This window comes from Lissotriton vulgaris, chromosome 12 (genome assembly GCF_964263255.1).
Source record: "Lissotriton vulgaris chromosome 12, aLisVul1.2, whole genome shotgun sequence".
Lineage (NCBI taxonomy): Eukaryota > Metazoa > Chordata > Amphibia > Caudata > Salamandridae > Lissotriton > Lissotriton vulgaris.
This window is the reverse complement of record NC_141700.1, coordinates 294,565,135-294,578,007: the sequence shown is the minus strand read 5'-3', so window position 1 is coordinate 294,578,007 and position 12,873 is coordinate 294,565,135. Positions and strand designations below refer to the sequence as shown.

Below are 12,873 nucleotides of genomic sequence, written 5' to 3'. Positions count from 1 at the left end.
GTGGCCCTGCGGCGGCTGGGGCGCTTGTTGTCGAGGCTGACGGCGTAGGCGAGCAGGCAGGCAGGCACAGCAGCAGGAGGCAGGTAAGGCAGGAGCAGGAGACACGAGGAGCGTGGGGGCGACCAGGCCGATGAAGGCGCAGTGGTCGCTCTGTCAGGCAGGCACTCGGACAAGGGATTATGTCCGTATACCATGCAGAGGACATACCCACCTAAACACAAACAAACTCTCAGATTGTGTACATTGTGTGATCTTCCCCACATTCAATGCTATTCATACCATCTTTCTTCTCAGAGCAACAACTTCAAGTTAGCCTCTCCTTAGTGCTGATCCCAGATCTCAACTCTATTATTTCAATGAGTGGAGAAGTGTGACTCACCGGTTAGAGCGGCAGACTCTGAAGCAGAGATCAGGCCCGGGACCAGGGTTCAAGTCCCGACGCGGCAGGGTCTTGGGCTCAATGTCCGCGGACTCGCCTATTCTAATCATGGGTCCCACGCTGCAACTCTGGGCAATAGCTTGCTTAATCTCCACAACGGCCCCTACAACACTGCGATGCCTGGCTTCACCTTGGGGGTGCCCAGGAGGGGCATCTCACAGGGAGAGCCAGGAAGGGTTCCACAGTGTTATACAGCGCCGGGACGCCGCGTTGGGGCAGCTGTGCGCTTTACAAAAATACACTACACTACACTACTTTGCAAAGCCTTTGCGAGATTATTAAACAATATATTTGGGACTGGAGAATTTTGGCCCAACTTTTGGGAACTGACCATTTAGGGCCATATGTAGGTAATCTACATTTACCGATTCTAAAATACAGAATTTTACTGATTCGGTATTTTAGAATCGGTAAATGGTATGTAGGAAACAATTCAGTAAATGTAATCAAATCGGTACGATTCGGTATTTAAGAATCAGTATTTACCGATTCGGTAATTCCCATTCATTCCTTTGGTTCTGGAGGCCCATAGGAATGAATGGGAAGCCATTCACTATTACTGATTCGGTAAATACCGAATCAGTAGTAGGGGGCACATATTCAAGGGTGGCAGGGTGTCATATTGACACCCTGTTGCACCCCTGAATCATGCATGTGTGCACATGTGGCACACATACATGCCCTAAGGGCATGTATGTATGCCACATGGCACTTTAAAAAAAGCACAAAATTGCTTTTTTAAAGGTTTTCTATATTTACCACCAACTTGTAGTTGGTGGTAAATAACGAATCCTAAATGCAAGAAGGCACTCACTTGAGTGCCTCCTACATAGATTTTTTGAATCTGTAATTACCGATTCCTTAAAATAAGGAATCGGTATTTTACCGATTCCTTAAGGAATCCGTAATTACCGAATCCTTAAACATGCCTCCTACATCTCAAACCCTAAATACCGGTTGGTAACGGCCGAAATTCGGTAATTTTTTCCATTACCGACCGATATTGGGCTACCTACATATGTTCCTTAAATGCTACATACGGACACTTACTACCTCACCCATAGTGTTTTTATTACTGTAATCTAGGTTTTCATCTGTGGCGTGGACATCCCTGGTGGTGGGTGAAGTATTACACCACAATGTGAAAATTAACATTATTCAAAATGCATGACATTTTGCATTATTTGTGAAACAGACATTCTCTGTCTCTCCACACAAAAAAACAAGCACCTCAAAATACGAAAATCAATACAAACGTAAGAAGTTTTGCTATTTTCACAGATGGAAAAAAAGAGAGTTTGCGGTGCATTTGGAGTATTGGGGGAAAGAAATCGCCCAGGAATAAACATCAGCAGAGTAAAATATTACTGACTATTCGTTAGCAGATGACTGTAATACAGGTTCTCACCTAGGGCATTCGTCTCAAATGATATTCTGATAATGCAGAATAGGTTCACATTAGCATTGTAGACTGTGAACTCAACGAAGACCGCTCTGGTGTAGGTGTCCAACCAGACATTTCTATAAAGATACTGGATAACTCTGAAAAAAATAAACAATGAGAGAAAAGACAGACAACGTTGTTTACCCACAAAAAGTTCTCTGGTGTAACCTGTGGTCATCTGCAAACCTCTTAGAAATCAGTGTCTGCATTATGGAGCTCACAGTCATTTTTCTTATGACAGAAGCATGTTCAATTGATTAGTAGTTCTACAATCTACACTGCCAAGACAAGATGGCTGAAACTAGCACCACCCAAAATGGACAAGTGTTATTTTTACGTCTGGAGGTTGTTACGCCCTTTTGACCTCCCACCACAGCATACAGTATGTGGTACTGAGTCAATCCACTTCAGACATGGCTATCTTCACTGTGAGTGATGGCATTCTGCCCTTTCACAAGGAGCACATCCACACACAAAGTGGCCTCCTTCTGCGCCAGAGACTACTACAGCAATATGGGTTTTTGAGACTAAAATATTTTTGCTTTTAGCTCTCCAAACAACTTTTTGCAAAAACGATGTCATAACAAAACAAAACATTGACAAAGCCAAAAATCAGACACCCAATGCCAGACCTATTGGCTTTGCCAGTGCTTTTGTCGTGGTGTTCTTATGAAGTATGACTTTATCTGGCAAAAGCAGTATTCACTGTTTACCTGCTTGTTTTCTTGTATTTTAATGTTTTATGTTATGGCAAACGTTTTGCCACATTTTCAATGGCCACTCAAATTCAACAAGAACTAAACAATACCTAACAAAGGAACCTAACAATTTGAGAGAGTTTCAAACTACCTGGACGCATTCTTAGCATCGTTCCCCAAGTAGTCCACATATCCACCACCTCGGTACATGGCGAGCTTGCCCCAGATCGGATGGCCCCTGAGGGCGGATTGGCTCTGATAATTCCAGGCAGGATTGCTATCGGATGAATTGGTGTCCACTGTAAGATTCCAGCGCTCCCCATAGTCGGCCATGTCTTCCGCGTCCAGTGAATACGCGGAGTGGCACTCTTTTACAGTATTTCTCAGCATCTTAGCTATTGGGCATGTATCCTTCCTCACTCGAACCTGTCGAATCCGGGCACTGCCAACAAGTTTCGAGTTTCCATCAGTGACAAATCCTATCATTTAAAAAAGAGAAGCAAACTATTGTCATGATTTATTCTTCCTTGACAGCTGTTTGTTTTCTATTTTTCTAAACATAAAAAGAAATATGGCTTAAATCATCATTATAAGCGACTTTCGCTTCATCGAAAACCATACAACACAATTGGTCAAAATTAAAAATAATAAGTAAAACAATAAAATAGATAAATCCATAAATTGACAAGTTCATGAAAATAATGTAGCCTATGTAAGTGATTAGCTAAATAATACAACATTTCTTTGTTTGCCAGGGGCACATAATAGGCACTGACCAAGCCAATGGGTTCTGCCTACGAGAACTATTGGCCTTGGCAATGTTTTGTAGCCATGCTGAACAGCAACAACGCTAATGTGTCTTTTTAAGAAGTGCATTAGCTGTGGCCTGTCATAGAGCTTTTACAAATGTTTTTGCAGTGTGATCCTCTGAGGCAACACAGAGGGAGCGAAGGTGGGACAGAAGGACGCAGGTGAGGAGAGAGGGCAGGCAAGAGTGGATGGGGAAACACACACACAATGGACGGTGGGCAGGAGGAGCTGGGGTGGGTGGTACAGGCTGGGAGCAAATACACACACAATGGAGGGTGCATGGGAGGGGCTGGGGCAAGCACACGGTCAATGGAGGGTGTATGAGACATTCTGAGGCAAGAACATGAACAATGGAGGGTGGGAGGAGCTGGGGCAAACAAACAAACATTGGAGGGACAGTGGGCTTTAGGGACTGGCAGAGGAATACAGAGTAGAAGTACATGAGTGAGACAGCTGGAAAACACACACATTCTCTTAGAGAGCTTAAACAAAGAGGAAACAGTAGAGCCAGAAAAAGCGAAAAGTGGAAGTACACAGTAATGTGCCCATGCTCCAGGGGAGGAACAAACACACGAAGATAAAGGAAGCCTATGGAAGATGACGTCTAAGGAGCAAGCAAATAGGAGTGGCAATGAAGCCAACTAATGGTAAGGAATGGGCAGCCTTTAAACCCCAGTAAGGTAATAAAACATCTCACTGTCTTAGATGATTCCTGAAAAGTGTCTCACAAATCAATAAACCAGAGGGCGCAAGAATATTTGGACTTTGGAAAAAATTACAGAGGGATCCAAAACAGGTTAAAATGTGAATTATGGAGACAGCTAGCGACTGTTTTAAAACAAAACGAACACACAATATTGTATGTTTATAAAGACTATGTACAATTAAGAGTTTAGGAATTTAAAAGATTACTTTTTCTGGTTCCACAGTTCTACATGTAGAGGGTTGGTGAAAGTGACAATAATAAAGTGTTCGCCAGTAGCGATTATAAATTGAGGACCTGCTAGTGTGGATTAACACTAGTGTATAATGTTTGAAATACTTATGACCAAAGGAAAGAACAGGGAAGCATCAATCGCTCTTATTACATAAACTGTGTTTGCTAAAAACATTTGCACAAAAAATGTTTTTGCACCAGGTATGATTTTAGATTTGTAAATGTACTGGTAGAAGCCCATGAAAGGAAATTCTCTCCTCTGCCACCAAATTATAACGTGATGTAGGATGACATCTGCTGTGACATGCAAGTCCTGAGTTTTCATCCCAGCAAGGCCAACTCAGCCTCTCATCCTTCTGAAGTTAGTTAATTGAGTATAAGTAAAGTGTGCAACTGATGCAATTCGACCTCTTCTTAAGACTGATTTGCATTCAAACCCTCGGACGCATCAACACAATTCAGTCTGTCATTTATAACTTGCAAATGTGTGTGGCCTTCTTAATGCGGCTTGTTGCATTGGTTCTGGCAATTGCACTGCTCTCCGCCTCCTCACTCTCTTGTTCACCTGTACTGCAAACTCCACTACCTAATGTGTTGGCAAGGAGTGAATAATGTATGCTAACAACTAGATGACATGGCAAAGCTTCCATAGTTGGGGGTGGGGGTAGATCCAGGGGTGTCTCTTCAGGGGGTTCGGGGGAGGGGGGGTGTTTGGGGGGTTTCACCCCTAATAAATATATTAATTAGGAAATAGCTGGGAGCTTTCAGTTGGGTATGGTAAGGTGTCTCTCGGATTTCACATGGGATTTTTAAATACTCACTCAGACAAAAGCACACTCGCTCTTCTTACAAAATACTGTGTTTTAAGTACCCCTCAAAATTCTCACTCCATTGGCCCATAAGCCACTCTCATGCATGGCTTCCCATATAATAGTTAGCATGATATGCCAGCTTCATTGTCGCAAAATCTGGAACTCACAACCCCCAAGCCTTACTGGATATATCCACCTCTGACTATGCTGACCTAGTGACCACTCTATTGTTGCTGTGGCTCGCACAGTGAAATCCTGTGGGGCGGTGATGCGGGGCGGGGGCAGGGCAGGGTGGGGGGTAGTGGAATCAGACATATACAACGGGAATGTGAAAATCAACAAAATATATAAATAAAAGCACTTACATTGCGCTCGCCGCATCGCAGACTTCAGCGAGCGCAAAGTAAATGCTTTTATTTATTTATTTTGTTAGTTTTCACATTGCCATTGTATGTACGATTCCACTACCCCCACCCTGCCCCACCCCCAACCTGCCTCCCCGCCCCACAGCATTTAGCTGTGGGAGCTGCGGCTACTCTATACTATAGCCCCCAACAGAGCCGATTAATGCTGTACACTTCCGATTCTTCAAGCGAAAATTCCTATATTTGATCTGTACACTCTTCTGCTTCAGCAGAAGTCAGTGGGGAAAACACTCTCCCCTGATTTTTTTTAAATCTCCCATTTTCCTGTTCTGAAATGTTGGCATGAATAGTGTCGCGACCTGTCTTAAAGTTTGCCATCATTGCAAAGGTATATCTTGTCTCTCCCTGATTTAAAAGTAACTGAAAATGTAACTGGAGGATGATTGATGTGTACAAAGGGTTGTACTCACAGAGAAGAGGAGTGGATTTTTTCTTTAAATCACCCATATTTACATGGGGTACAGCCATTTTGAGGTCAGGCTGCTGTCAATGGGTCTCCTTGCAGTCAACGGATCTTTCACACCAAATGTCAAAGTGCTGCAAATTTACTTTGCATATAATTTCACCCCTTCCCTAAATATTAAAGAAAATGCATGTGTCTACTGGGAATGATTAGAAAGATCAAAGCTGGTCTGTGTCATGACTGATTATGAAATCCAAGCTGAAGTGATTATACAGTTGGGTGGCAGAAATCTTCTTTACTTGCGTAGTAAATAATTAAGGCTCCCTGTTTTCTGTTTTTACTGATTTTTAAAGATAAATACAGACGAAAAACATTAATTTTCTTGTCTGTATTTATTTTTAAATGTGGATAAAAACGGAAATTGGGTTGCTTTTTGAGTAATTCTAAATACTCTCGGCCATGACTGCCAGGACAACAGATGTGTGGATTGATAGATAAGCGGGTTAAAAAAGAAAGGACATTTAGTAACGAGGCTTTATTAGCAGTAGATATCACAAAGTTGATAGTGAAATTTGCATTTTTTTCATATAAGTGCATTGATTTATTTTCTGCGGGTGCCCACAGCACTGAAACCTGGCAGACCTTCAAGCATGAGTGCATATTTATTGGGTAAATAAATGTGGAAATATGCTAATTTTAGCTTACAATTACACAAAACCCAAAATAAATATGGATAAATACAGATAAAATGAGCAAAAAGTAAATATGGATGAATACAGATGGAAACGGCAGAAAAATAAATACCATAAAACCGGGAGCCCTATATATAATGCATTTAGGCAAATATGCCTTCTGTGGTGAATATCACTGATTTCTCAGGGATTGCTTCTTGTGACTGTGGATTGATTTTTTTTCTGACCTCTAGTGCACAGGTCACAGTGTCAGCTGTATGTTTATAAGTATATTATAATGAACATTGGCTGTATTCACTAAACAAATGAATGTGGGTGCCACCTTTTTAGATTGTCTTAATCATACCACTATTAATTCAATATAATAATTATTAAGGTGAATTTACAACCTAAGCAATATATATTTCAGTCTCCCTGATGGAAACAGAGAGAAGGGGGAACTCGATTTGCTGTCTACAGGGGAAATCCCTTTGTCACTGTGGTTTTCCACACCTTACACCAGGCTGGGATGAAGGAAGATATGGCCTCATTGTGGAAAAGGGTGGAGTAGTTACTTCACTTGGTAAATACCATTGCCATGTGGTGAGGTATTTACACGGTGTGGTAAATACCTCCTATTTCGTTTTTTTACTGGGAGGCATAGCATGCAGAATCTATAATTGAAGTACCGAAAATCACATGTTTTGACTTTTTCCAGGCCCGTTTCTCGGAGAAATTTCAGCAGGTTTGACCTGCAAAAATGTGTCAGGGGAAAACGGAAGAGGTTAGATAATTATTGCAAGGCTCATGAATTCTGATCCCGGTGCAAACTCTTCTATTCACAGGGATTGAAATTCACCCTGAGCATGTGATCAGCGCCTAAGTGTAGAACTTACTTATTGCGCCGGGCAGTCAAGAAGTGCTTCCTTAAGCACTAACAAAAGATTCAAGAAGGCAACCTAAAGCTTACTACTGAGGCCTCAATTACAATTGCACCCTCAAATCTTGGTCCTAGTGCAAACACGTATAGGATAGGATAGGATGAAGATTTAAAAAGCGCACTAGTACCTGTAGGTGCCAGGGCGCTGGGCGGTAGAGAAGAAGAGAGGAGAGTGCAGAACTGCTGAGAAAACTGAAAAAAGCCAAGTCTTCAGCAGCTTTTTGAACACCGGGAGCGATTCTACATGGGAGATCGAAGAACGTAGGGTATTCCAGAGTTTTGCGGCCACCAGAGAGCAGGAGCTGCCGCCCCATCTGGCTTTGAACTCTAAGGGTGATCAGTTTTCTCTGGGAGGAAGATCTAAAGACTCTCCCAGGCATGTACCATTTAAACATGGGCTTCAGCTGCTGATAGCCTTTGTTATGCAAGGCCTTGTGAACCGTGCATAGGGCTTTGAATTAGATTTGCTTCCTAATAGGAAGTCAATGCAGAGTACGAAGCCTCTCCTTTGCTGAGTGCCATTTGAGGATATTAAGGATCAGCCTGGCAGCTGTGTTTTGTACAACCTGAAGCCTGTTCAGGGATGCCATGCTGATATTCAGATATAAGGCATTGTAGTAGTCAAGCCGGGAGGTGACTAATGCAATGATTGTGGGCCGATGCAGTGCTGCTGGAATATACAGGAGCACCTTTCTGAGAGTCTTCAGAATGTGGGAGCAAGTGGTGCAATGCGGCTGAACTGAGACTTGAAGGTCAGGCCCTCGTTAAAAATTACCCCCAGGTTTTTTGACTGTCTTGGCGGGAACAGGGAGTGGACTGCAATCTTCCGGCCACCAGGCATTCAACCACATTGAGGTCTGAGTACCATAAACTAGGACCTCAGTTTTCTTTGCATTGATCTTAAGGTAGTTATTCTGCATCCATCTGATAATGCTCGCCATGCACTGGTCACATTTCCCTGCTATCAACTGCAGATCATAGGAGATAGAAACAATGATCTGCGTGTTGTCAGCATTGGAAATCACCTGGAACCCAAAAGATCACAGTAAACGTCCAACTTTACAATGCAATTCACAGTTTCAAATAGTTGTAATCCGGTTTCTTGAATGAGACACTACATCCTTCCAGCATCCACCTCCTGATGACTTACCTAGTGTCTGCAATCCTTAGCGGATAATATAGCACAGTTGACTCGAAATACTCTAAAGCGCAGATGCGCACAACCATTCAGTTTGCTTTCACCAATTTAAGTTCAACTAGTAAAAGTCTTAAATTCATGGGGCAGAATTCTTACGGCTCTCTCTGTCTTTTCACTTACAGCTTTGGCCCTGCTATTACCTGTGTTCTGTAGATGCAATTCCGACAGTGGGGTACTGGTGTATGCAAAGGGGCTCTTAATTTAATGTGTGACAACTTGGGTCATAGAATTATGCTGCCCTCATGAGAATTTGAGTGCTTAAAACTTGCCATAGTATGTTAAATTGTGGTTGATGTGCTCTATATGGATTTTCTCTACAGATACTTGCATGCACTGCAGATACCGGTCTGACATGCCTTCGTGTTTACATGGTGGCAACCACTAGGACTTTCGGTGGTTCTTAAACTAGATCAGTTCAGCTGAATTATGATCTTTATATTGCAAACGATGCAGAGTTGTTGGAATCGTGATGGCAATCTGAGTACCTGGATAACTTCCATATAAATTGCTGATAAGTGTTGTATTTGCCCATGTAAAGAAATGTTGATAGCTGTTGACATCTTGCAACCCATTGGAGAAACTGCTCTGCAGGTGTGTGTTGAGGTAATAGGAGTTTGGATCTCGCTGACCGTAGGCCACCAGCAACAGCATCCATAGGAACCCTAGATAAGCTGGAAAGAAAAGAGAAACAACATGATCCTAAATGACTTAAATGAGCTATCATTATCTTACTGTGTACTTTATAGCAAAAGCCAGCTCCATATTTTAAACTCATACTGTATTGCTACTGTAATATGCTGCTGAAAAGGCTCAAAATGTATCAAAAGAGTGAGAACATATATTGTCAGCTCTTAAACTAGATCATAGTACAGTGTGTGATAAAATTACATGCATTCGCCTCTAGTTAGAACATGAAAAAATACATGACAGTATCATAGGCACTAAAATCTGGAATTTAGTGGGTGAGATATTTACCACTTGCTCCGAGTTCAGCAATCAAAATTGGGCATACCATGTAGAATTTCGTGCTTATCACACCAACATCCAGGTATCCCAGAATGTACTGAGCCTTTTCCTGCAATTTTGACCTGCTGAAATTTAACGTGGAAATAATCCAAAGTTGCGATCTTTATCACTCCCCCTAATTATTGGACACGATTAACATTGCGACAATTGTAACTGTGATCAACGGGCAAACGCATGTTTGTTCAGGGATCGTTATTTCACGAAGAACTCATAATCGAAGCCTTTGTATCATGGAACTCATGAATGGAACTGGTATATAATCAAAGAGTGAAACAAAAAGGTGCAGCCACACAACTATAGCGTAAATATATGCATAAGAAGTTGGCCGGGTACATGATGTCCACTAAATTAAGTGGGCCCCTTGCACCAGTCCAAACAACCCTTATGGTGATTTAAGAGGTCAAGGATAACCTTAGACAGCTATCCAAGTGGTAGCTGTGAAGAGCAGCCGTCCGGCTTATTCTTGAAGGAGTGTTAACTCCTTCCATGCTCATGATGAGCTGAGCTCGTCATGAGCCACGGCGCTCCCGTGCTCATGACGAGCTGAGCTCGTCATGAGTCGTGGAGCGCTCGCATGCGGGGATAATTCCCCTGCTGTGCTGAGCATACCACGTGAACGGTTGTGGTCATGACGAGCTGAACTCGCCATGAGCACAGGAGCGCCGTGCCTCATGACAAGCTCAGCTCGTCATGAGCATGCGGGCGCCGTGCGTGCCCCCCTCCCCCCCAGCACAGCGGGAAAATAACCCCTGCAGCGAAGGGGTTAAGCAGGTATTTTGCCAGAATACAACCTTATTGATTGTATTGGTTAAATGAAAGGAGAACCACACAGTAGTTATAAAAATATGTATTTTTTATTATAATACACTCTAAATACTTCACGGTATCTGCTACATGCGATAAACACAAAGCACACAATACTGTCGAAAGGACACAATCGTAAGTAGCACTAATACTCAGTGGGCTCCAGAGGGAGACAAAGGCATATACTAAAATAGTGGTATAAAAACCACGACTTGAGTCAAGACATTGTCTAGAGTTGTAGAATTGCTGGGACCCCAAGAAACCACACGTGGTGAGTAAGTAGGGACCCCACGTAGGACGGGTGCAGTGTGGAAGCACGACCACGGGCGCCGTACAATTCTATGGGAGAGTCACAGTTGCAGTTTTAAAGTTTAAGGACCCTTCCCAGTGGATTATGAGGAAACCCTTTGGACCGTAGAAGGTTGGAAAGCCACCCCACCTGTGGATACCGTAGAATCAGAGTTAGCTATCCCAGGCAAGCTGGGTGCATAGGGCTGAAGTGGTGTCAGAAACCGTAGTCAATCTCAGTGGAGGACTTCAAGGAAATGCCACTGTGAGAAAGAAGAAAAGTGTCAGTCAAAACCCAAAGGTGGATTCCTGTTGAAGAGTACCTGAAAGCAGAGGGAACAGAATCTGGGTCTCTCAGGAGTGACCAGGGGCTCAGTAGACGAATGCCTATCGATGTTGGGTGCCTCAGGTGCGAAGAGGGGGTTCTTGACTCTGCAGCCACCGGGACCACGAGATGTCGAGTATGACCAGGAGCCAGATACAGGCTTTCCCTCAAAGGATGTCGAGTGCTGAGGGGTCGTTGTCCAGCTGGACCACCAACAAGCCTTGGCAGCGGCACCTATGAAGATGGTCAGGAAAGGTCACGGTTCGGACCAGCAAGGTGCAGGAGACACACCAAACACAGGGGGGTTGGAACAAGCCTGGTGCAACCAGGAGAGCCCAAGAAAAGCAGTATTGACCCTTAAGAGGATCCACAGGCTGGAGGCACAGGAGTCGCGAGGGGAACTTGAGCAGAATTACAAAGCAACAGCCCACAGAGCACTCAATGTGAGGAGGCCAAAGTTCTTTGGTGGAAATGGTGCCAGAAGTTGGGGCTACTCGGAGCCCAGTGCACTTGTTTTGGGAACGTCAACAAGCATACGCACTTGCAAATGTACACAGTGCACAGGGGTAGGGGTATTTCAACCCCCACGAGGGATTCTGACCTTAAACTTGGTGAGAGGGCAGCTCGGACCTCAAGGAACTTGGAAACTGACCTCCTGTGTTGCTGGAGGCTTGGGAGTCCATATGAGCTCAGAAGTAGCAGACAGGTACATCTTGATGTGCTGCCTGCGGTTGCCGGGGAGTGACTCCTTCGCTCCAAGGGAGATGTCTCCATTTGTCCGTGATGCTCCACAGGTCCTGCATGGAGCCTGTATGGTGCACAGGCACAGATGATGCTTCAGACTGAGAGGGGGAAGAAGTCGGGCCAAATGAAGTCTAGTGAAGTCCAGAGTGTCCAGACGGTCGAAGTTCAGTGGTTTCTTGATCAGAATCTTGTCCACATCGAATCTATGGTCCTACAGCCAGGTAAGCCCTTTTGTACCCACGGGAGAGGGTTGGGCTGATTCAGACATGGCAGACCTAGATACAGGCAGTTACACAGAGTGAAAACAGAGAGACTCCTTCCTCTCCTGCACAACACTCCGCTGCTAGAGTCACACTCTGTAAATGTGCATACATGCACTACTGTTATTCGTCAGTGTTGAGCAGCAGACAGATCAGGGAGTCTTGTGGTTACAAAGGCATTACATCCAGTATATTGCCAATGAGCACAGTGCAGCTCTGAAGCTGGTAGCACTGGGATAGAGTCAGTTGTATGGCAGACCTTCTTCCACAGGAACATTCCTGCATTCTTCAGATCTAGTGCTTTGAGATCATCATGGGCGAGTAGCCCGCTCTATAAATCCTTGATTGATTGATCTTAGAGAAGTCAGCCTGTTACGTGACTTCATCTTTTGGCCTTCAGTACTTGTCAGAGGTGTCCTTGAATGTTACTGACTGATCAACTGGTAACACTGGGTAGTGAGCCTGAGATTTGATTGAAGGTTTTAATCTTGAGTAATCCTCTCAAGGTGAGCCTGACATCTGACCCTTAACCAGCTCTAATATCCTGTAAGAGGTAAGCCTGAGATGAGTCACTGTGATTTAGGCAGTTTAAGGCCAGTCTGTAGTCTCGGAAATTCTAGTCACCAGTGGTAGAGAGTCAAACTGGAGC

The 12,873-nt window shown here is 43.8% G+C and overlaps 1 protein-coding gene across 1 annotated transcript in view; it reads right to left on the bottom strand.

Moving 5' to 3' along the window:
* The window catches only part of LOC147673997 (polycystin-1-like protein 2), a 915,503-nt gene that overhangs the window by 154,566 nt on the left and 748,064 nt on the right, over positions 1–12,873 (bottom strand). Inside the window, exons 35-37 of the mRNA XM_086945086.1 lie at positions 9,263–9,448; positions 2,733–3,060; positions 1,848–1,981 (exon numbers count right to left, since the gene is read on the bottom strand). Coding sequence (XP_086801212.1) covers positions 1,848–1,981; positions 2,733–3,060; positions 9,263–9,448 — 648 coding nt within the window. The remainder of the gene's footprint in view (positions 1–1,847; positions 1,982–2,732; positions 3,061–9,262; positions 9,449–12,873) is intronic.